Source organism: Mytilus galloprovincialis, chromosome 9 (assembly GCF_965363235.1).
Source record: "Mytilus galloprovincialis chromosome 9, xbMytGall1.hap1.1, whole genome shotgun sequence".
In the NCBI taxonomy this organism is placed as follows: domain Eukaryota; kingdom Metazoa; phylum Mollusca; class Bivalvia; order Mytilida; family Mytilidae; genus Mytilus; species Mytilus galloprovincialis.
Genome location: NC_134846.1, coordinates 15,188,692 through 15,211,958, shown reverse-complemented (window position 1 = coordinate 15,211,958; position 23,267 = coordinate 15,188,692). Strand labels below are relative to the sequence as shown.

Genomic DNA, 23,267 nt, shown 5'->3' with positions numbered 1-23,267 from the left:
TTTGTCAACATGATCCCATGGTAATGCTCATGTTTTTCTAATGTTGTCTCGTGCTCATCAACCCAAAATGCATACATGCAATACCAATATTGAAATATAAATATAAAAACATATCCACATTTTGGTACTTATGGGTGGGAGAGGGGGGAACTTATCAAGAACCTCATCAACCCAAACAGGCAATATGTATTGCCTGACAAAACATAGCCCTTAAACCAACCACCACTTGGATATTGAAAGAATGAGGATGTATCACATGTACTTCCGCCAAAGATATCAACCAATGAGGTTATACACATATCCTCAGTGATTGATATAATCTTGCATCCAGTTCATGTTAAGTTATGGGCATAGAAAACTCTATAGTCCATACAGCATATTTGCAGGCCAATCTCAAAATACACCACTAACAAGGCTTTCCCTTAAGGAATAGTATTCCCAATACTCAAAACAAATTCAACACTTTTATTAAATATTATTCCTTTTACAATTACGTTAAAACACTTCTAAACATTTAAAGATGCATGTAAACAGTTCTTTATAAATCGTTCATAATTCAATAAATTCTCATGAATTTGACCACATACGGACTTTTAAAAGTTGAGTTAAGGCAATGAACTCATATCAAAATGAACATTGTCATTATTCTAATAACATCTTCAGCATGTGGAAAGCTTGTAAGCAAAGGGACTTAACCTCCAAGTGTAAACTATGCTGGCTTGTCTCTTTCTTTACTGTTGTTGAATCAAACACACTTTTTACTTCATAATCAGGAACATTGACAATTGTATTTCCACTCGATTCTTCACATGTCTGCTGAAAATATATTAACCAATAACAAAGTGTTTATTTGTACTAAAGACAGCATTAGTCACACTTTGAAAAGGAAAAATCCCTTTGCCTACAATCCACGTGGAAAACCACTAGGGAATCAGTGTCCCTCGAACTGTAGACAAAGAAATTTAAATTAAAAAATATAACCATACATAAAATTTAAGTATACATTTGTACTAGTATACAAAATCATTCAACATTATATTTATTTATTAATTTAGATAAAACAAAACAAACAAAAATATTGCAACCATTATTTAATCTCCCATGACAAAAAGATTTTAGTGACATATTTCAACACATCAATGAAATTAAGTACACAATCAATAGAAAACATCATGAAATTACGGAAAAATTATTAGCATTACTTTTAAATAGGTTCATTTGAACATAAAGCTGCTTCCATCACAGATTTTTTTTTTTTTTTTTTTTTTAGTACCGTGCCATATTGGCATCTTCTGCCTTTCTCAACACAGACATACATAATTTAGTGTAGTATCAATATTTTTCCCATTCATTATTTTCCTATTTTCAGAAATCAAAACATTACTTCAATTGTAATTTGTTCTCACCATATTCTGATTAGAAAAAATCCTTTCCTTTTAAAAAGGTTGTTCGAATTCATTGACATGAATCATCGTGCAATGTCATATTACTTCTCCTTCATTCGTCACCCTGTCAAAGCTGTAGGTAACACCATCTGAAAACAAAAACATTCTATTCAATTCTATGTACAATCAAACAGACCGCTGAACGCGGACCTCGACGAAGACACCTTATAATTCAATACACATCACTCCGATAAAAAAAACATGAATATCAAGTGACATGTCACACTAAATTATTCCACTTTCTCAATAATTCTATTCTTTTCTAACAAAGTCTTTAAATAGCATTTCTATCAGTATTATATGTACGATGTAAAAATAAATGAAAAGTCCACAACACAGTCAAAAGTAACAAAAGAAACTATTTACCCTATAAACAATTTATTCTCCTTTCAACTACAATTTTCCAAAATGGCCAGAGCCCCCACTTCCACATATATTTTATATAGCGATAGCACTTTGCCCTGCGTTTAACCGGCCCACGGCATAACAAATATCTGACCACCTGGGTTGATAATAACTACCTATTAAGGTCTAAATCCCAAAACATTTTTGCCACCAAGGTCAAACATTACCATCTAGTTCTATCAAGAAGCCGCCAAGGCAAATATAAATGACCACCAAGGTCTTGACGCCCCCAAGGCTAGTATTTTTAATTCATTGTTGCCATCAAGGCAAATGTAAAAAATCATAAAAATGACCACCTAGGTCTATTGCCACCAAGGCATATAAAAATGACCACCTAGGTCTATTGCCACCAAGGCATATATAAATGACCACCTAGGTCTTTTGCCACCAAGGCATATATAAATGACCACCAAGGTCTTAAAGCCACCAAGGCAAATGTAAGTAAAAGTTAAAGAATATAGTTACTTTGCCGACAACACGTGGAGCACGACCTTCCCACAGCTTGGATATTGAAAGAATGAGGATGTATCACATGTACTTCCGCCAAAGATATCAACCAATGAGGTTATTTTACCACCAACGTTTAACCTCGAGGTTACATTGTAGTAAAAAAAAATCCAATAAAAACGTTGAATGTAAATGATATGAACCTTTAAAGTCTTATATTATAGGACTCATGTTTTTCAAATATAATGTGTTGATCAATTATGTTATGATGATTTTAATAAACTTCAGATTAGGTAATTTGTCACGTATATTGATTTCATTATATTGAGTTGTCCCAACGATACACTTGTCGGTGTGCTCGATCATGCGAATTTACCGACATTCATATAGACAAAATGACCCAACTTTGAAAAATTCTTGTGACGAAACTACATTTACTATACATTTACATATACTAAAGGTTTGATATATATTTTTATGAATATCGGTTTTTATGCGTAAATTGTCTCTCCTTTTTTCTACCTTTTCTATCTCTTTCATAAGAAGAGTGATTTTTCTATTGTTCTAGTGTCACTGGAAATCCCACTGTATATAACATACTAGTAATATTTAGTTAGCTTTTAATTTACTGATAACAAAATCAATATTTATACGAATAAAAACAATATTCAATGATCTTACTACAGTGTTGAATAGGTAACCTTTTAGAATAAGTTTATTTAAAGGAGCGACAAGTTTACATGGATCATTTTTAAATTTCCGGGCACGGTTAACAACATTTCTGTGTAAAAATGACGATGTGCTACCCCGTTTGAAACATGTATATACATGTATATATATATCATTTACCTATAATGAATAAACAATAGTTTGAAAATATAGTTTTGGCTAATGTTGCGATGTCGTTTTCACACGCATGACTGTACTTTACAGTGTTATTCAAATTTAACACATACCTACTACTAGTATATGAATATACATTACGGTTGAATTTTTAAAGACAATCAACACGTTAATACGTTGTTTAATTTACAATATGTTTTGATTAGATTTAAGGCCCCAGATTTTACCCTGTAGTATTACAGGTTAGACTATACTTGGTCATATGTTATGAAGATTTAAGCCCAAGGCGAAGCCGAGGGCTTAAATCTTCATAAAACATGACCAAGTATTGTCTGACCAATTTAGAATATATTCACACTTTCGAGTGGCCTTACAAAATTATCCTTTCCCATTGTAATATTCAAACCTAAATAAGAGTTCACTTTTTATAATGAACTATATGTAAAACATAGGTAATCATCATTTCAATGGATGGAATGAAATAGCTCTGACATAGTTTGTCAGGATCAAATGGATAAACTGTTTTTCTTCTGCTTCAGGTAAAATTTAGTACTTATTTATCTTGAGATTTTTCTCTTTTAAAAAGCAACACAATATTATATAAATTCCCTTTTTGAAATTTGATTTTTTTTTTTATAAATATAAAACTCTTCGTATAAATATTTAAATTCAGACCATTCAACATTAAATGTTTACTTTTTATTGATAAATTTACATGTATTGTGTTTCTCTGAAAAAAGCCTTTGTTGTATATATCAGCAGTCTGGCATTGTTTTCTTGAAAGAAAAATCCCTCTATGTCAGGTATATAAATTAAATAAATACTATTTTACCTATATCCTTAAGTTACCCCAATTATTTTTGTTTATAATTTTATATACATGTATGTGTTTCATTAGAAAATGTATGAAAATTTTCAAAATTAAAAATGTTTTGTTTTAATCCTTTCACCTTTAATCAAAAGACTTTTTCCCCCATGGAAAATGCCTCAGGGAATTGTACACTTTGTTAGTGCAGTTATTTAGAGTCCACTTTCATAATTAACTGACAAAGAAAAGTCATTCATGTATAGCATTTCATAGTGCATGGAAAACCATGTACTATGAAATTTAGAGGGAAAAAAACTGACTTTTCATTGGACGAGAAGGGGTGAGTATGTTTTAAATACCTGTAAGTGAAATTACTTGTTAAGAGATGAAAATTAAAAAGCTCTTGTTATTATTGTTGTCGATGATATACTTCGGGGAAAATACGAGCGCACCGGTGAATGGTTCCGGGTCATATAAAACAGAACTTATAGAAACCTAATGATATATAGGATAGATTTCTACAGATATATAACATACGACGAGCAAAAGACAGGATAGAGTTCTACAGACATATAACATACGACGACCAATAACAAGACATTGACTGTTTGGCCAGTTAATACTTCTGGTGTCTTTATAATTTTCAAAATGAAAATTACGTTGTTTTGTGTGTTGGTATTTTGGACGATTTGTTCGACTACATCGAGAGAGATTCCACAACAGTACTCACGTGAGTAGAATAATTTTAGATTTAAGTAGTGAACTTTTACTCGATTACTATAAAATTCCTAATGCACGTAGAGCAAGACTTTGGTTAGCTTGCTTGCTTTATTTAAATATTGTACAATAGTAATTTAGATAACATCCCATTGAACTCAACTTTAATATTTACAGGTTTAAGTTTGCCTATATTTATTGTTTGAAGATGTGAATCTAAGGTTCATCATAAGAAATTGAAAAATATGGCCGTGTTTACACCTCCAAAATTACTATGAGTACAGACAAACTGGTACACCCAGGAAAGTTTTAAGGGAGCTACCATTTGATTTTTATGGGGGGGCTAGGATGAAATTTGAAAAAAATAGGCAGGACAGGAGTTCTGAGTAAAAAAAAAAAGGCAGGATGAGACACTTTGCCAAAAAAAAAAAGCAGGATGACAATTTATGAAAAAAAGTCAGGACAAACTAATAAAAAAAAAAGCAGGACCGAATAGAGTGAAAAATAAAAAGGCAGGACAGAGATTTCAACTAAAAAAAATGCAGGACAAAATTTTTCATCCTAGCCCCCCCCCCCCCCCTAAAAATCAAATGGTAGCTCCCTAAGGCATGGCAGGAACTAGATAAAGTTATATGAAGTCTACGTTTCAGAAAATTAAAAACTTACCTGGATTTTGATGTTCATTTTTTTCCAGTCTGCAGAAGATAGCAAAATAAACAAACACCCGAGTTTCATTTGATACGGTCTACTCAGTTACACAGTTTAAACCTGTTATGGTAAATCACCTATTGTTTACAGCAGTGGCGGATGCAGGAATTTTCGAAAGGGGGGGTGCTAGCCCAGGGCAAAGGGGGGGTGCAGGGGGGTGCAAACATATGTCCCGATTCAAATGCATTGATCGGCCAAAATAAAGGGGGGGTGCGGACCCCCGGAACCCCCCCTCTGGATCCGCCACTGTACAGGTGTCTATTGTCCATCTATTGTCCATTTAAATCAATACTACTCACAACATTGATTATATACAGTCCGCCAAAAGTTAAGCACCACCGAAATCATACCTGGCAATATTTTTTTAACTATTGCAAAAAAAATATTAATGTTTGGTGTTATGAATTACCTTTAACATACACTAAAAAAATTCATTACAACCAAAAAGATTGCACTCCGATAAAGCAGTCAACCAACCTTTTATCAAAGGTCATATGTGCGTTTATAAATACACTGTTTCTCCAGGTGGTCGTGTAAGCGTTCGTACATTGGTCCGTCGACTTTATAGAGGCAAACGAAGAGCACGTCGTGGTGTATAGAGACCTGTACCTTCAAGCAGGCACTCTACCGTCAGGTTTAAATGGGATAATGAACATAAGAACCTGACAAAACACTCATTGGTCAGATGGGAGTCAGTTTCCTTTACTGCCAGAAGACGCCATAATACGAATTTCGCAGGGGAAAAAAACGGCCTATGACCAAAAACAATATTTGCACAAGGACTGCATACATTGCTGGTTGTGTTCCAGTACGGGGTTGCTTCTTATACCGTTATAAGCTGGGTATGCATATTCTGCAGGGTAACATAAACGGACAGACATACAGAGATTTGGTGCCTTAACATATTGTAGTCCGTCATTTTAGTAATCCCCCACTTGCGTCAACATTGTTAAGACACTTGTACCTGAATGACAACGCTATACCACGCAGGGCAAGAATTTTAACCGAGTCCAAAGAGCAACCAGCCATTTACACTAATTTTTGGCCTTCCTTGACTCCATGCATGAACCCTATCAAACACGTCTGAGATGCCATTGTCGGAAATCTCAATCGCAGAGATTCACCTTTACAAAAGTTTGTCGATTTAAAAGTGGCATTTGTTGTTTAATGCAACAGATTTCCTCAACTAAAGTTTTGAAGGCTTGTACCGAGAAAGATAGGTCGTGTTATGAAACTGTACCGGAAATGAGGTTGTTACACATGCTATTGACTCAAATATTGACATTAAATTTGCCAAACATACCAAAGATTATGTGTAGAAAATTTTAATGGTATTGGGTGATTAATTGTTGTAAAAAAATAAAATCACAGTGAAACTTAAATTCCATTTCTTAATTGTGTAATTTACACTATTTCTATGAACGAAAAACCTATATGCATAGAACCTTCATAAGTGACCAAAATTAAATTTGTGGTTTGTTTATGGTATACATTAGCAAAATTGCTATATGATTGTTTTCTATTTTTCGAGGAACAATTGATTTTTTAAATTTGAAAAAAAAATCGATGCAATAAAAGTAGGTGGTGCTTAACTTTTGGCGGACTGTATATGAGGGGAGCTTCTCAGTCGTTTTCACTACTTAGTCAATTGTTGCACCTTCTGCAGGAACGAAAAAAAATGGATAGCAAAATCTAGAAAAGTTTATAATTTTCTGAAACATAAAATGCATTTGAAATTTATATATCTAGTTCCTGCCATCCCTTAAAACTGTTGCAGGTGTATAGGTTAGTCTGTACTCGGAGTAAAATTTGGGGTGTAAATACGGCCATTTTAGCCAAAAGGTTATGATGAACCTTAATAAAAAGCTTGAGCAAACGTTTATACAAACAAAGCAAGCCTTTTTTTTCATTTTTCCATTCAGTTATACACAATTAACCAAAGTTTTACTCTACAAGCTGTAGGAAATTAGCTGTAAAGTTACAGTAGCAATAAAAATAGAGTTCATCTTGAAAAGAATCTCATGATTCCAATCGGAAAGCATAACTTTCATTATAAAATATCTGGTCTTCTCCGGGACCTCTGTATTCCAATAGTAATCGGAAAGCATAACTTTCATTATAAAATATCTCCTCCGGGACCTCTGTGTTACAAGACAGCGCTTTAAGTGACCAACCCAACGAAGTACTTCCTTAGCCCAACCGCTTACGGCTGACCAAGGATTAGTATAGTTAGACTATACAAATAATTGGACTCACTAAACATCTATTAATAAAGGGAAGCAATCCCCCCTCAAAAGTCACCATACCATGAAGTATCTCGAACACAAACCCTAGCCACAATTCCTTTATAACCACCGTGATATTTTTTAGTTTGGCGCAAAATGTAACCGGAAAACACGATTCTACGTACGGAATCAGTTTGTCTCTCCTGGACTCGAACCCGGGACCTCTGTGTAACAAGGCAGCGGCCTTGCCGACTGAGTACTTCTTGTAACACGAAGTTCTCGGAGATAGCCGATTTTGCAATAGAATTATGCTCTCCGACAAAAGTTTTGGTCTAAAAGTTGTTTGTAATGGTGACGTATTATTCACACCCTATATATAGATTTTATGTATATCCAGACATTAGTACGACAGATGCAAAAGGTTATACAGATCAAAATCAACTGTACACTATAAAAAATTCCGTGGTATTACAATGGGCAATTCCAGTTAATTTCTGACAGGTGGGGACGAATGGGGAGAATTTTTTTATGCGTATCTTTTTAAAAATATCATGAAAAACTACCTATCAGATCTAAAAATTAAGACCTATCAGAAGTAGAGTTTCTGTTCATATTGGGTGGATGGGCTTTCATGGGGAAAAATTATTGCAATGATTGTACCCATCAAAATTTTGCTGACACTTCAACCTGTCAGAAGATACCTTCCATCCCTGGTAAACTTTCATTAAGTACATAATATATGACTAGTTAGTATATTTTCGATACCAGATAATGTATGATACGAAACTGTTTAGATACCAAAGCACCCATATGATCTGACAGAGGCATTTTTGTAACCCCTAAGATGTAATTATTTTTACCTTGCCAACTATTTACTACTGCAAGACCCTCAGAAGTTTTTTGCGTATAATTGTACGTGTCAGATGAAAAAAAAAATACCCCCCCCCTAAGATGTATAAATTTTACACCCCTCAGAAAGGACCATCCATTCCATCCCCCTTTAGCAGACATTAACTGGAATGGTCCAATGGCAATCAGAAACGAAGAAAAAAATCTAATGTACACTGTACGTGATAGTAAAAATAACCAGTCGGTAATAGGATGTTTTATTTTACAGTGAATAACATTGTTTAAAAGTCAATTTAAAACTTCAACAGTTATGTATGTAGTTTTTGTCGAGCCTGCAACTTTTGTTGCAGAAAGCTCGACATAGGGATAGTGATCTGGCGGCGGCGGCGGCTACGGCGGCGGCGGCGGTGTTAGCTCACTTCTTAAAAGCTTTATATTTCAGAAGGTGGAAGACCTGGATGCTTCATACTTTGTATATAGATGCTTCATGTTATGAGGTTTCCATCAGTCACATGTCCAATGTCCTTGACCTCATTTTCATGGTTCAGTGACCACTTGAAAAAAAAGTTCAAATTTTTTGTAATGTTGAATTCTCTCTTATTATAAGTAATAGGATAACTATATTTGGTATGTGCGTACCTTGCAAGGTCCTCATGTCTGTCAGACAGTTTTCACTTGACCTCGACCTCATTTCATAGATCAGTGATCAAGGTTAAGTTTTGGTGGTCAAGTCCATATCTCAGATACTATAAGCAATAGGGCTAGTATATTCGGTGTATGGAAGGACTGTAAGGTGTACATGTTCAACTGGCAGGTGTCATCTGACCTTGACCTCATTTTCATGGTTCAGTGGTTATAGTTAAATTTTTGTGTTTTGGTCTGTTTTTCTCATACTATATGCAATAGGTCTACTATATTTGTTGTATGGAATGATGGTAAGGTGTTCATGTCTAGCTGGCAGATGTCATCTGACCTTGACCTCATTTTCATGGTTCAGTGGTCAAAGTTAAGTTTTTGAGTTTTGGTCTTTTTATCTAATACTGTATGCCATAGGTCAACTATATTTGGTGTATGGAAATATTTTATGATCTTTATGTCAGTCGCGCAGGTTTTATTTGACGGTGACCTCATTTTCACGGTTCATTGCACAGTGTTAAGTTTTTGTGTTTTGGTCTATTTTTCTTAAACTATAAGTAATGGGTCAACTATATATGTTGTATAGAAGCATTGTTAGCTGTACATGTCTGCCTGGCATGGTTCATCTGACCTTGACCTCATTTTCAAGGTTCATTGGTCTTTGTTTAGTTATCTTGGTTAATGTTAAGTTTATGAGACAGTTGTAATAAAACTAAGCTTTATACTTAGGACTATCAACATAATATCAATGATTAGTATAGAAGGCGAGACATTTCAGCGTGTGCACTCTTGTATAGCAAAGCATCTAGCATTTATCATAAAAAAAAATGTGGTATGATTGCCAATTAATGAGATAAATGACACAGAAATTAACAGCTATAGGTCTCCGTACGGTCTTCATCAATGAGCAAAGTCCATACCGCATAAGCTATAGCATCGAAATGACAAATGTAAAACAATTCTAACAGGAATGTTGGTTTGTGGGTAAGACTTCCATTTGAACCCATCCTACCAGATACGAAGTAGAAAATTCATGTGCAAGAATCTAGACAACCTTTCCTTAAAATTGTATAAAGATGCGTTAATAATGTTTTAACGGATAACCTGCTGAATAAACGAAGTTTTGTTTAATGTTTAGGCCTGCACAGTTACGACTTTTAAATAGTTGTATACTAGTATTTACGAAAAGACGATATTTCTATAGTGAATGCAAACCGATGAACTCGAAAACTTAGTGTGTAATATTGGGTATATTTTTTGGAAATTTTACACATGCTTAGGATTATGCTAGAACACTTGAAGGTTTGTTAGGCCAAATGAAGAAAAAAAAATGTGTGTTTCTTATTTCCCCACCTACCCTATATTTTAAACTTTGAAATAGCCTAACTTAAAGGTGTTTTTTTTTCAATTTTTAATAGGCACTGTTAAAGTCAGAATTTCTCAGACTCAATGTAAAAAAAAATCCCTAACTTCCTCCTCTATTCATTTAAAGATGTAATAGTGGACACATATTTTTTTATTTTTGCCTTACCTGAAAGATCTTTAGATGTGCATGTACACATGATTCTTTTCTCTTTTTAGCTCACCTGGCCCGACGGGCCAAGTGAGCTTTTCCCATCACTTGGCGTCCGTCGTCCGTCGTCGTCGTCCGTCGTCTGTCGTCCGTCGTCGTTAACTTTTACAAAAATCATCTCCTCTGAAACTAATGGGCCAAATTAAACCAAACTTGGCCACAATCATCATTGGGGTATCTAGTTTAAAAAATGTGTGGCGTGACCCGGCCAACCAACCAAGATGGCCGCCATGGCTAAAAATAGAACATAGGGGTAAAATGCAGTTTTTGGCTTATAACTCAAAAACCAAAGCATTTAGAGCAAATTTGACATGGGGTAAAATTGTTTATCAGGTCAAGATCTATCTGCCCTCAAATTTTCAGATGAATCCGACAACCCGTTATTGGGTTGCTGCCCCTGAACTGGTAATTTTAGGTAATTTTTGCTGTTTTTGGCTATTATCTTGAATATTATTATAGATAGAGATAAACTGTAAACAGCAATAATGTTCAGCAAAGTAAGATTTACAAATAAGTCAACATGACCAAAATGGTCAGTTGACCCCTTTAGGAGTTATTGACCTTTATAGTCAATTTTTAACCATTTTCGTAAATCTTAGTTATCTTTTACAAAAATCTTCTCCTCTGAAACTACTGGGCCAAATTAATCCAAACTTGGCCACAATCATCATTGGGGTATCTTGTTTAAAAAATGTGTGGCGTGACCCGGCCAACCAACCAAGATGGCCGCCGTGGCTAAAAATAGAACATAGGGGTAAAATGCAGTTTTTGGCTTATAACTCAAAAACCAAGGCATTTAGAGCAAATCTGTCAGCGATAAAAGTGTTTATCAGGTCAAATCTATCCTGCCTGAAATTTTCAGATGAATCGGACAACCTGTTGTTGGGTTGCTGCCCCTGAATTGGTAATTTTAAGGAAATTTTGCTTTTTTTGATTATTATCTTGAATATTATTATAGATAGAGATAAACTGTAAACAGCAATAATGTTCAGCAAAGTAAGATTTACAAATAAGTCAGCATGACCAAAATGGTCAGTTGACCCCTGAAGGAGTTATTGCCCTTTATAGTCAGTTCTTAACCATTTTTTCGTAAATCTTGGTAATCTTTTACAAAAATCTTCTTCTCTGAAACTACTGGGCCAAATTAAACTAAACTTGGCCACAGTCATCATTGGGGTAACTTGTTTAAAAAATGTGTGGCGTGACCTGGCCAATCAACCAAAATGGCTGCCACGGCTAATAATAGAACATAGAGGTAAAATGCAGTTTTTGGCTTATAACTCAAAAACCGAAGCATTAGGAGAAAATCTGACAGGGTTTAATTGTTTATCAGGTCAAGATCTATCTGCCCTGATGTTTTCACATGGATCGGACAACCTGTTGTCAGGTTACTGTCCTGAATCGGTAATTTTAAGGAAATTTTGCCGTTTTTTGTTATTATCTTGAATATTATTATAGATAGAGATAAACTGTATACAGCAATAACGTTCAGCAAAATAAGATCTACAAATAAGTTTTGCATGACCAAAATAGTCAATTGACCCCTTAAGGAGTTATTGCCCTTTATAGTTAATTTTTAACATTTTTCATAAATTTTTGTTAATTTTTAGAAAATATTTTCCACTGTAATTACTGGGCCAAGTTCATTATAGATAGAGATAATTGTAGCAACAAGAATGTTCAGTAAAGTAAGATCTACAAACACATCACTATCACCAAAACACAATTATGTCATGAATTTATCCGTGTCCATTGTTTAATATGCACAAGACCAAGGTGAGCGACACAGGCTCTTTAGAGCCTCTAGTTTTTCTTTTTTTTTTTTTTATCAATTTTCAACAATGATAGACATTTTTTAAATTTCAGTTTATAAGCTTCTACAGATCAATTGTTTTTTTTTTTTTTTCTAAACAACAATCGTACATTTTTAAGAAATTAATATTTGTTGATTTTTTTTCTATAATTATCTCGATTAATAATAACATGAAACAACATGCATGTATTTGCATGTTTCTTATAACATTGATTTCTTTAAAATATACGATTGTTAATTAGAAAAAATAAAACAATTTATCTGTATCATCCGCATTATTTTATTATTGATTTTCTAAACTTTTTTCATAAAAGTGAATGTTAATATGTTGTTCTTGTTCATCGGTTTTGCAGAAACCTTTTGGAATTTTGATTCCTCAATGCTTTCAACTTCGAACATAATGTGGCCTTTTTTCCATTTAAACGTCACTGATTATTCTTTTGTAGACGAAAAGCGCGTCTGACGTACTACATTTGAATCTGAGTTTATCTACTTTTAGTTTATGTACATATAAATCTTTATTGCAAAATTAAACCCATAGGGGTCAAGCAATAATACAATCAAACATTTTTTTTACAATACAATGCAATACAAGGTAATTAAATACAATATATAGAATAATAGAACATATTAGAGTTCAATTATAAATTTATATACAAAACACCATCATAAGCTTGTCTGACACGGGTCTGACTCCCTCAGTTCTAAAGACTGCTTAATGAAGACTCCAATATGACAAACAAGTTCAAGGATGGGGTTTAGAATGTGTTTTAGTTTATTGAATGCATCAAGATGTTGAAATAATGGTACATAGTCTTTTAGATAAGCAAAAAGATTAGAACACAATGATATGTTAATGTCACAATACAAAAAGAAATGAAATTCGTCATCTACGACTCCACATTTTTTACATTTTAATTTTTTTCAATGATTCAAAAGGTTGAGAGCTGAGAACATTACGTTTTTGGTTGTCCGAACTGACCTTACGACCAGTGGTTGTTGTCTGTTTCCATGGTTATGATGGTTTTTTTTAGCAGGTGTATGTCTTGACTCTGGATTTTTGTTTTCTCTGTTGCATCTTTTCACATTAATGTATCTGAGGCTTTTTACAGAGCATACTATTAGCGTTGTTAGGGTTTGCTCATCTTTGAAGGCTGTACCGTGATCCTTGTAGTTATTCATATATAGTCCTTGGCCTTTGGTGGGCCACACTGACAATTAAACATAAAGCACGTCTTATTTTGCTGTAATTTTTCTCACACTTTTCCCTCTTTTCCAGATCCTAATTTTTACCCTATATGATCCCTCATACCCACTGTTTTACCCTATATGATCCCTCATACCCACTTTTTTACCCTATATGATCCCTCATACCCACTGTTGTACCCTATATGATCCCTCATACCCACTGTTTTACCCTATATGATCCCTCATACCCACTGTTTTACCCTATATGATCCCTCATATCCACTGTTTTACCCTATATGATCCCTCATACCCATTGTTTTACCCTATATGATCCCTCATACCCACTGTTTTACGCTCTATGTATCTTACATTCCAAAAGCTTTGGGCTTACTAAAAATAGTAAAAAGAGATACAAAGCGAAAAAAGCATTGAGAGAGCCTGAAAATGTGTCACTGTATGAAGTCACTTTTTATAGTTCCAACACAGGCACTTGTCTCAAACCCCCCCCCCATAATATGCCTAATATAAGGTATAAAGGATTTTTTTCTGAGACAAGTGCCTGTGATTTTCAAGAGCAAATTTGAAACACAAGAGGATCTAAATTAGTAATATTTAAATATAAATGTGTCATTGGCAAGACAATTAATCTAATAACCTATGATTTTGAAAGAGTGTTTACACGTATTAAATTAATCTTTAAACTGATCTGAATGTGATGATAGTATTATACTAGTCCATAGAAAGTCCCTGACTAGTCCCAGCTCTCAGGGAGCAAAGTTTGAAACTCTTATGAAAAAACTAATACTAATTAATGCATTTCAATATTTAATATCGTGCATAAACAGTATTGTGTGTAGAGTTTCTAAACGGCAGTAAAATTTACAGCTACGTTCCCAATGCATGTAAATAAAGACTTTGGTTAACTTGCTTGCTTTGTTTGTATACTGTGACCATTGTAATTGGGATAACTTGAAAAATCCTAATGTAAATAGTGTATATATATGTTGTTGTGTTATGATTGTTAATTTATTTTTCGTTTATTTTTTTGGTGGTGGAACTGTTCGACATACGAAAGTATGGTTACCTTATAAAGGGTGTAAAGATCAGAGAAGATAATGCCCAACTTGCAATCAAATTTAAATATAATATACAGGTTAAAATATGCTAATTATATACTGTTCGAGGATGTCAATGTTAAATATAAAGCTTGAATTAACGTTTATAAGCAAGCAAGCAACCCTACCAAAGTTTTACTTTGCAAGCATTAGGAAATTAGCTGTAACTGTAAACAAGTGTTCGTAAAAAGGGAAATAGTTTGTTTGTCTATTCTGGGTCCGTGTAACACTTAAATCAATTCAAAGTTTTAAAAAGTTTTGAAATTTTTGATTTTTGGAATTTTGATCAAAGTTTTAAAATATCAATTTCAAATTGTGTAAAAGTTTTGAAATTTTGAAATTTTAACCAAATTATCAAAATATTAAAATTCTAAATATCGTTTATAAATTTGATAGTTTAGGAATTTGATCAAACTTTTAAAATACTAAACCTAACGTGCAATTTTGATTATTTCACTCTTTGAAAGTTTGATTTTTTAAATTTTTGATTAAAATATCAAAAATAGAAAAGGGGCGAAAAGAGGGGTACCTGTAAACACTGATGTAAACACGGCTATGATAACAATCATTCTTAGTTATAATAAAAAGCACGAAATATATCAAATCATTTTTAATTACAAAATAAATAATGAAAAGAAGAAGTCGTTTTTTATAAAACATATTAGACATCACATGGGATAACAGTATCCTGAAATTTTAAGGTTGTGCATCTATCAAAAAAAATAGTTAAACCGATTTAAACCGGAATCAAATAAGTTGATTAAAATCTCTTATATAAGGTTAGCGTTTGAGATAAATAATTCAGAGCTATTTGGTGTTCCCAGTGCCCAACATTTAGTAGTAATAGTGAAAACTGACCAACTCCCAGTAAACCAAATAGTATTATTCGTCTTTTTGACGTTCCTGATACAGGTAGATCCACTTCGGTCGCATGCAACTTTAAACGTTTTGTTTTCTTTTTTATCTATTGCATGACGATAATATATTGCCTTTTATGATTTATTTCAGTTCCAAGACATGATACGGAAGGAATACTTAATGTATAGCGTCGCAATGAACGTTGTGCTAGGCGTGCTTCAGCTGGCCCCTAGACAAAAAAAGTCACGGTACTCGTTCAGTGATTATAGACATCATACTAAACTCCGAAATATAACAATGAACTAAAATTAAAATCATACAAGACTTAAAAGGACAGAGGCTCCTGAATTGGGACAGGCGCACAAATGCGGCGGGTTTAACATGTTTCGTGAGATCGCAACCCTCCCCTATACCTCTAGCCAATAAAGAATGAAAAACAAACAGTAATACGAACAGTAAAACGCACTTGAAAAAGAAATACAAGTCCTATATCAGAATAGGAAACAAAAGAAACTAATCAAAATGACAATAATAATAAATTAACAAAGCACTACTATATATAAAGCTAGCAGTTACTGTCATACGCAAACTCCAAACCTCAATGAAACTTATTGAAAGGTTATGTCTCCATTATGCACACTCTCTCAATGTTGTATTTATTGCTAATTTGTTCCGGAAAATTCATGAAATATTTGTCACTGGCAACAAAAAATCGATAATTTAAAAAAGGTTGTTTACGTACAAATTACGGAGAAACTTAGGATTCAGCTCCCTCGGACAAAGTAGTCCTTATAGATGGATTTTGACTTTTAACTTCACTTTGGTCAAACACCTCTTCAATTGTTTCGGTTCTTATTTTTCTTGACTTTCAAATTTCAGTTTTCAGCGTTCCGTAGGTGAATTCTTTACTTAAAATTCAGCGTTTTACATTGTACTGGTTTTTCGAGAGCAACATAGGTGTATGGCCAAAAATGGAAAAATCCATCATGCAGCTGACAGTGTGGCTTCTCTTTACACGCCCCATTCTGACTGGATGTACCTGTGTTCTTTTAATTTGCTCAAAGTCGATTGTCGTACGATAACTTAAAAATGCTCAAATAACAAAATGCAAATACGGAACAATAATATCCCTTAATAAAAAATAATCTCTTTCCTTTTATTTACTATTTAAAAACAGTGGTTGATTTAGGACCCATAATGAAGCTACGTATATGATAACCAGTCCAAACGTTGTCTATAAGGGAGCAACCATTTAACTTTAAAAGTGGGGTGTGGTTGTTTAGTCGAAGCGCTAACAATTTTATTAAGTTTTTCATCGCTATTAATCAACTTATCTGGTTCAAAATTTAACACTATAAGCTTAAGGCATGGAGAAAATTTGGATTCAGAGTTTTTCTTTTGTCCTCTGCTTGCACAGAATATTATTTTTTCTTCAAATTGGGGATCAGGAGTCGATTTCACAAAAAAAAACTTACGACTAAGATTGATCGTAAGTATACTGAATTATGCATGACTTAAGACCAATCTTAGTCGTAAGTTTTTTTGTGAAACCGACTCCAGAATATACTAATGTACCATTATCGAAGCCCCTCGTGGAAGTATCAAAGTAAAAAAAAAAGTGACTATCTATATATTGGATTCCCCAATAGATTACCATTTATCGCTGATATAAACTTTTGAAAAGAATTTTCAATTTTCAAAATGCAGACACCTACAAATGGATAAATGGGCGCTTAATGTAGTACAACGGCAACTATTACATAAATATGAATGCTGAAAATAATGTTTTTGGTATACGTTTATATATGATAAGAATGGTTTCAACTTTTACAAAACCAGAGCTATAAGTTGGATATAAACGTTTACTTTATTTGGCCTTTTTAATTTTATTTGACATTATTTGCCTTTTTAACTTAATTTGATTCTAGCGTCACTGATAAGTCTTTTGTAGACGATTCGCGCGTCTGGTGCAAAAACCGGCAAAATTTGTATCCTGGTATCCATCTAATGATGAGGTTATGTAGATACCTTGTAACAGTATCTTGGCTTCAATCTACTAATATTTTATCTTAGTACTCTTAATTTCAGCGTATTAATATGATCAAAAATCTCCCACATTGTAGACTAGCACAACCTGAATTGGTACACCATGCATTCAGTATTCCTACCGTACCAAAAAATATCAAAGTCATAAGAAACCTCAAATTAAAAAAAGTCATGCATATGTTTTTTTTATAACTAAATGGATAGTTTTCATTATACAACTTATGTACATATACTTTTTTTTTGAGGAAAATTCTTTAATTTGTCTTACGTTTACTTATTTTTAATTGCTTGCTTCCAGCAACTCGCCGACATATTTTCCGTATGCATAGTGACCTGAGCGTAACCTCCTCGTAAAAATCCGGTGATCGCAATACGCATGGATCTGTCATCAAAATAAACAATTACCTGATTGTACAAATGTACATGTTAAACACGTGCTCAATAGCCATGCTTTTTGTTATTTGTTTACTATAAGGTGACAATCGGTAAACTTCGGCTTTAAAACACGGCATTTAATGAGCAGCCATATTTGTTAAATCATAACAGACAGAGAGAAAAAAAATTGACGATTATACGATATATTTGCGTAAAAAAAATGACAAAATCGTGCACAGAGTTCTAAGTTTATGATATACACATGCATAGGTTCAAGAATTGGATAAACATTATTTTTCACCACTCACTGGTTTCAAATGACTTTAACTAAAATCATTGACACAAGGCAATATAATTATGATCATCATGCAATCGATAAAAATGAAAACATAACGTTAAAAGTTACGACCGAAGCGCTTTTCTAGATCGACCTTCTTAGGGAACGCTCAAAGCTGAATATTTAGGGCCAACAACTTACAAAGAACAGATTAAAACGTTAAAGATGATCGTTCAATGATATATTCTTTAGCCAACATGATTGCAAAAAGTAAGAAGTCGTAGAGCAAAACAGAAAAACAGAAAAATTTGAAATCAAAAGAGATGATACACCGTGTATTGAGCCTTTTTATTGCGTAGAGTTCAGTAGAAAATATATAAACATGCTCAACTAACCATACTATTTGACCTACTGCGAGTTGTTCAGTTTTTGTCGAGCTTGCATCTTTTGTTGCAGACAGTTCGACATAGGGATAGTGATCCGGCGGCGGCGGCGTTAGCTAACTTCTTAAAAGCTTTATATTTTAGAATGTAGAAGACCTGGATGCTTCATACTTTGTATATAGATGCCTCATGTTACGAACTTTCCGTCAGTCACATGTCCAATGTCCTTGACCTCATTTTCACTGTTCAGTGACTACTTGAAAAAAAAGTTAAGATTTTTTGTAATGTTAAATTCTCTCTTATTATAAGTAATTGGATAACTATATTTAGTATGTGCGTACCTTGCAAGGTCCTCATGCCCGTCAGACAGTTTTCACTTGACCTCGACCTCATTTCATGGATCAGTGAACAAGGTTAAGTTTTGGTGGTCAAGTCCATATCTCAATCTCAGATACTATAAGCAATAGGTCTTGTATATTCGGTGTATGGAAGGACTGTAAGGTGTACATGTCCAACTGACAGGTGTCATCTGACCTTGACCTCATTTTCATGGTTCAGTGGTTATAGTTAAGTTTTTGTGTTTTGGTCTGTTTTTCTTATACTATATGCAATAGGTCTACTATATTTGTTGTATGGAATGATTGTAAGGTGTACATGTCTAGCTGACAGGTGTCATCTGACCTTGACCTTATTTTCATGGTTCAGTGGTTAAAGTTAAGTTTTTGAGTTTTGGTCTATTTTTCTAATACTTTATGCATTAGTCAACTATATTTGGTGTATGGAAATATTTTATGATCTATATGTCTGTTACGCAGGTTTTATTTGACCTTGACCTCATTTTCAGGGTTCATTGCTAAGTGTAAAGTGTTTGTGTTTTGGTCTGTTTTTCTTAATTTATAAGCAATAAGTCAACTATATTTGTTCTATTGAAGAATTTTTAGCTGTACATGTCTGCCTGGCATAGTTCATCTGACCTTGACCTCATTTTCATGGTTCATTGATCAATGTTTCGTTTTCTTTGGTTAAAGTTGAGTTTATGTGACAGTTGTAATAAAGCTTTATATTTAGGTCTATCAACATAATATCAATGATTAGTAAAGAAGGCGAGACATTTCAGCGTGTACACTCTTGTTACTGTTACTCCTGTTTTTCCTAAAATATGGGTGCTAGAAAAACCAGCAAGTAAAATGGCCAATATCAGAGCCGTACGTCTTGTTTTGAAATGAATTCTCTTCTTTTGAGAAATATTTATTTTGTCATCCAATTTTTCACCGCTTACCACTGTCTGTCTGTGGTTTTATTTCATACATTAACTTTTAAGTATCAGTATGTTTTCAATTCATATTGTTTCTTTTCGTTCTGCTTTTATTTCGTTTCGCTTTTTACAGGTACCCCTCTTTTTGCCCCTTTTCTATTTTTGATATTTTAATCAAAAATTTAAAAAATCAAACTTTCAAAAAGTGACATAATCAAAATTGCACGTAAGGTTTAGTATTTTAAAAGTTTGATCAAATTCCTAAACTATCAAATTTATAAACGATATTTAGAATTTTAATATTTTAATAATTTGGTTAAAATTTAAAAAATTAAAAACTTTTACACAATTTGAAATTTTGATATTTTAATGATCAAAATTCCAAAAATCCAAAATTTAAAAACTTTTTAAAACTTTGAATTGATAAGTGTTACACGGACCATTCTGCCGCCGTGAACCAGTCATTGATCGACATCATTCCGAAATAAACTGGACCCTGCTGTTGTTTCAATTCTTATCTTTGTGTCGAAGTATCAATCTGGATAACTGTAACCAAATTCTACCATTTTTGCACAGTCTCTTGTATTTAATCACTAATTTACTGTAATTCAAGCGATGGTGGTAAATTACTGATTATTTACTCATCGTTTTTCGAACATCCTGGCACTGAAATCATTGAGATGAGACACAGGGGCTTGTTTAGTGGATCAGACGAGGTTTTACTGTCCATGATGATCGCTATCCTATATAAAAAGGGGGTCTCATTGGGAGGTTCTGATCCCGGATCCCGCTTACTGTTTTGTCAGATTCCCGTATCCCGCTTACACTATGTACGTAAGCAATTCTCATTTTTAGCTCACCTGGCCTAAAAGGCCAAGTGAGCTTTTCTCATCACTTGGCGTCCGTCGTCGTCGTTAACTTTTACAAAAATCTTCTCCTCTGAAACTACTGGGCCAAATCAAACCAAACTTGGCCACAATCATCATTGGGGTATCTAGCTTAAAAAATGTGTCCGGTGACCCGGCCAACCATCCAAGATGGCCGCCATGGCTAAAAATAGAACATTGGGGTATAATGCAGTTTTTGGCCTATAACTCAAAAACCAAAGCATTTAGAGCAGAATTGTTAAACAGGTAAAGATCTATCTGCCCTGAAATTTTCAACTGAATCGGATAACCCGTTGTTGGGTTGCTGCCCCTGAATTAGTAATTTTAAGGAAATTTTACTGTTTTTGGTTATTATCTTGAATATTATTATAGATAGAGATAAACAGTAAACAGCAATAATGTTCAGCAAAGTAAGATTTACAAATAAGTCAACAAGACTGAAATGGTCAGTTGACTCCTTTAGGAGTTATTGCCCTTTATAGTCAAATTTTAACCATTTTTCGTAAATCTTAGTAATATTTTACAAAAATCTTCTCCTCTGAAACTACAGGGCCAAATTAATCCAAACTTGGCCACAATCATCTTTTGGGTTAGTAGTTTGAAAAATGTGTCGGGTGACCCGGCCATCAAACCAAGATGGCCGCCATGGCTGAAAATAGAACATGGGGTAAAATGCAGTTTTTGGCTTATAACTCAAAACCCAAAGCATTTAGAGCAAATCTGACAGGAGTAAAATTGTTTATCAGTTCAAGATCTATCTGCACTGAAATTTTCAGATGAATCGGACAACCCGTTCTTGGGTTGCTGACCCTGAATTAGTAATTTTAAGGAAATTTTGCTCTTTTTGGTTATTATCTTGAATATTATTAAAGATAGAGATAAACTATAAACAGCAATAATGTTCAGCAAAGTAAGATTTACAAATAAGTCAACATGACTGAAATGGTCAGTTGACCCCTTTAGGAGTAATTGCCCTTTATAGTCAATTTTTAACCATTTTTCGTAAATCTTAGTAATCTTTTACAAAAATCTTCTCCTCTGAAACTACTGGGCCAAATTAATCCAAACTTGGCCACAATCATCTTTTGGGTTAGTAGTTGGAAAAATGTGTACGGTGATCCGGCCTTCCAACCAAGATGGCCGCCATGGCTAAAAATAGAACATGATTGCGGTAAAATGCAGTTTTTGGCTTATAACTCAAAACCCAAAGCATTTAGAGCAAATCTGACATGGGGTAAAATTGTTTATCAGGTCAACATTTATCTGCTCTGAAATTTTTAGATGAATCGGACAACCCGTTGTTGGGTTGCTGACCCTGAATTGTTAGTTTTAAGGAAATTTTGCTGTTTTTGGTCATTATCTTGAATATTATTATTGATTGAGATAAACTGTAAACAACAATAATGTTCAGCAAAATAAGATTTACAAATAAGTCAACATGACCGAAATGGTCAATTGACCCCCTTAGGAGTTATTGTTCTTGATAGTCAATTTTTAACAATTTTCATAAAATTTGTAAATTTTTACCAACATTTTCCACTGAAACTAATGGGCCAAGTTCATTATAGATAGAGATAATTTTAAGCAGCAAGAAAGTTCAGTGAAGTAAGATGTACAAACACATCACCATCACCAAAACACAATTTTGTCATGAATCCATCTGCTTCCTTTAATTCACATAGACCAAGGTGAGCGACACAGGCTCTTTAGAGCCTCTAGTTTGTAATTTCCCGTGTCCCGCTAGATTTCATTTCCCGTTTTCACGGCACAATAATTTGACTTTCATATGTCACGCTTACAAAAACTGTCGGCAATCCCGCGTCACGCTTAGACCCCAATGAGACCCACTAAAAAAACAGGATAGCGATCGCCATTGACAGTAAAACCTCTTCTAATCCACTAAACAAGCCCCTGTGGATGAGATTGGAACTGCAAGTGAAACATGTGATAGTGAACATAAACCCTTTTGACTATAGTATACATGCTAGTTATTATTCATTATTGCTATTTTACAAAATTTTCGTTTGATCTTCCTGACTGATAATTTTCTTTCTCAGTGGAGTCCAATGATATGAAAAATTACTGCTAGAAACAGAGACATATAAAACTATATATATGTCTCTGCTAGAAACATGTAGAAACTAAGGGCTGACGTGACAGTTTGTCAATGAAATTGACAACATGGTAATAGGTAAAATAACGATAAACAGATTATCATTGGTCGTCTCAACTCAATTGCTTTTCTCAGTTTCGCCGGACCGGCTCAAAGAAAATCAATCTTGTTGAGATGATCCACGATAATTGTATAATCTATAATTACATGTATTTACTCTTTGAATACTAAATGAGTGTCTTACTTTGCATGTCTAAGATGTATATTTATATAGACAATAGTCTGAATAGAACACTGTCTT

General features: G+C 33.8%; 1 protein-coding gene and 1 long non-coding RNA gene across 2 annotated transcripts in view; one reads left to right on the top strand and one right to left on the bottom strand.

Annotated features, from left to right (window-relative positions):
* Positions 1-450: 450 nt before the first annotated feature.
* LOC143044496 (uncharacterized) lies at positions 451-2,414 on the bottom strand. Its single transcript, XR_012968691.1, has 3 exons — positions 2,316-2,414; positions 1,407-1,534; positions 451-816 (listed from the first exon to the last, which is right to left on the bottom strand). It is a non-coding gene; the product is annotated as an uncharacterized LOC143044496 (long non-coding RNA).
* A 2,001-nt stretch (positions 2,415-4,415) lies between these two features.
* LOC143046495 (MAM and LDL-receptor class A domain-containing protein 1-like) overlaps positions 4,416-23,267 on the top strand; it is a 139,175-nt gene continuing 120,323 nt past the window's right edge. Inside the window, exon 1 of the mRNA XM_076219652.1 lies at positions 4,416-4,678. Within this exon, the coding sequence (XP_076075767.1) occupies positions 4,597-4,678 (82 nt within the window). The 5' untranslated portion in view covers positions 4,416-4,596. The remainder of the gene's footprint in view (positions 4,679-23,267) is intronic.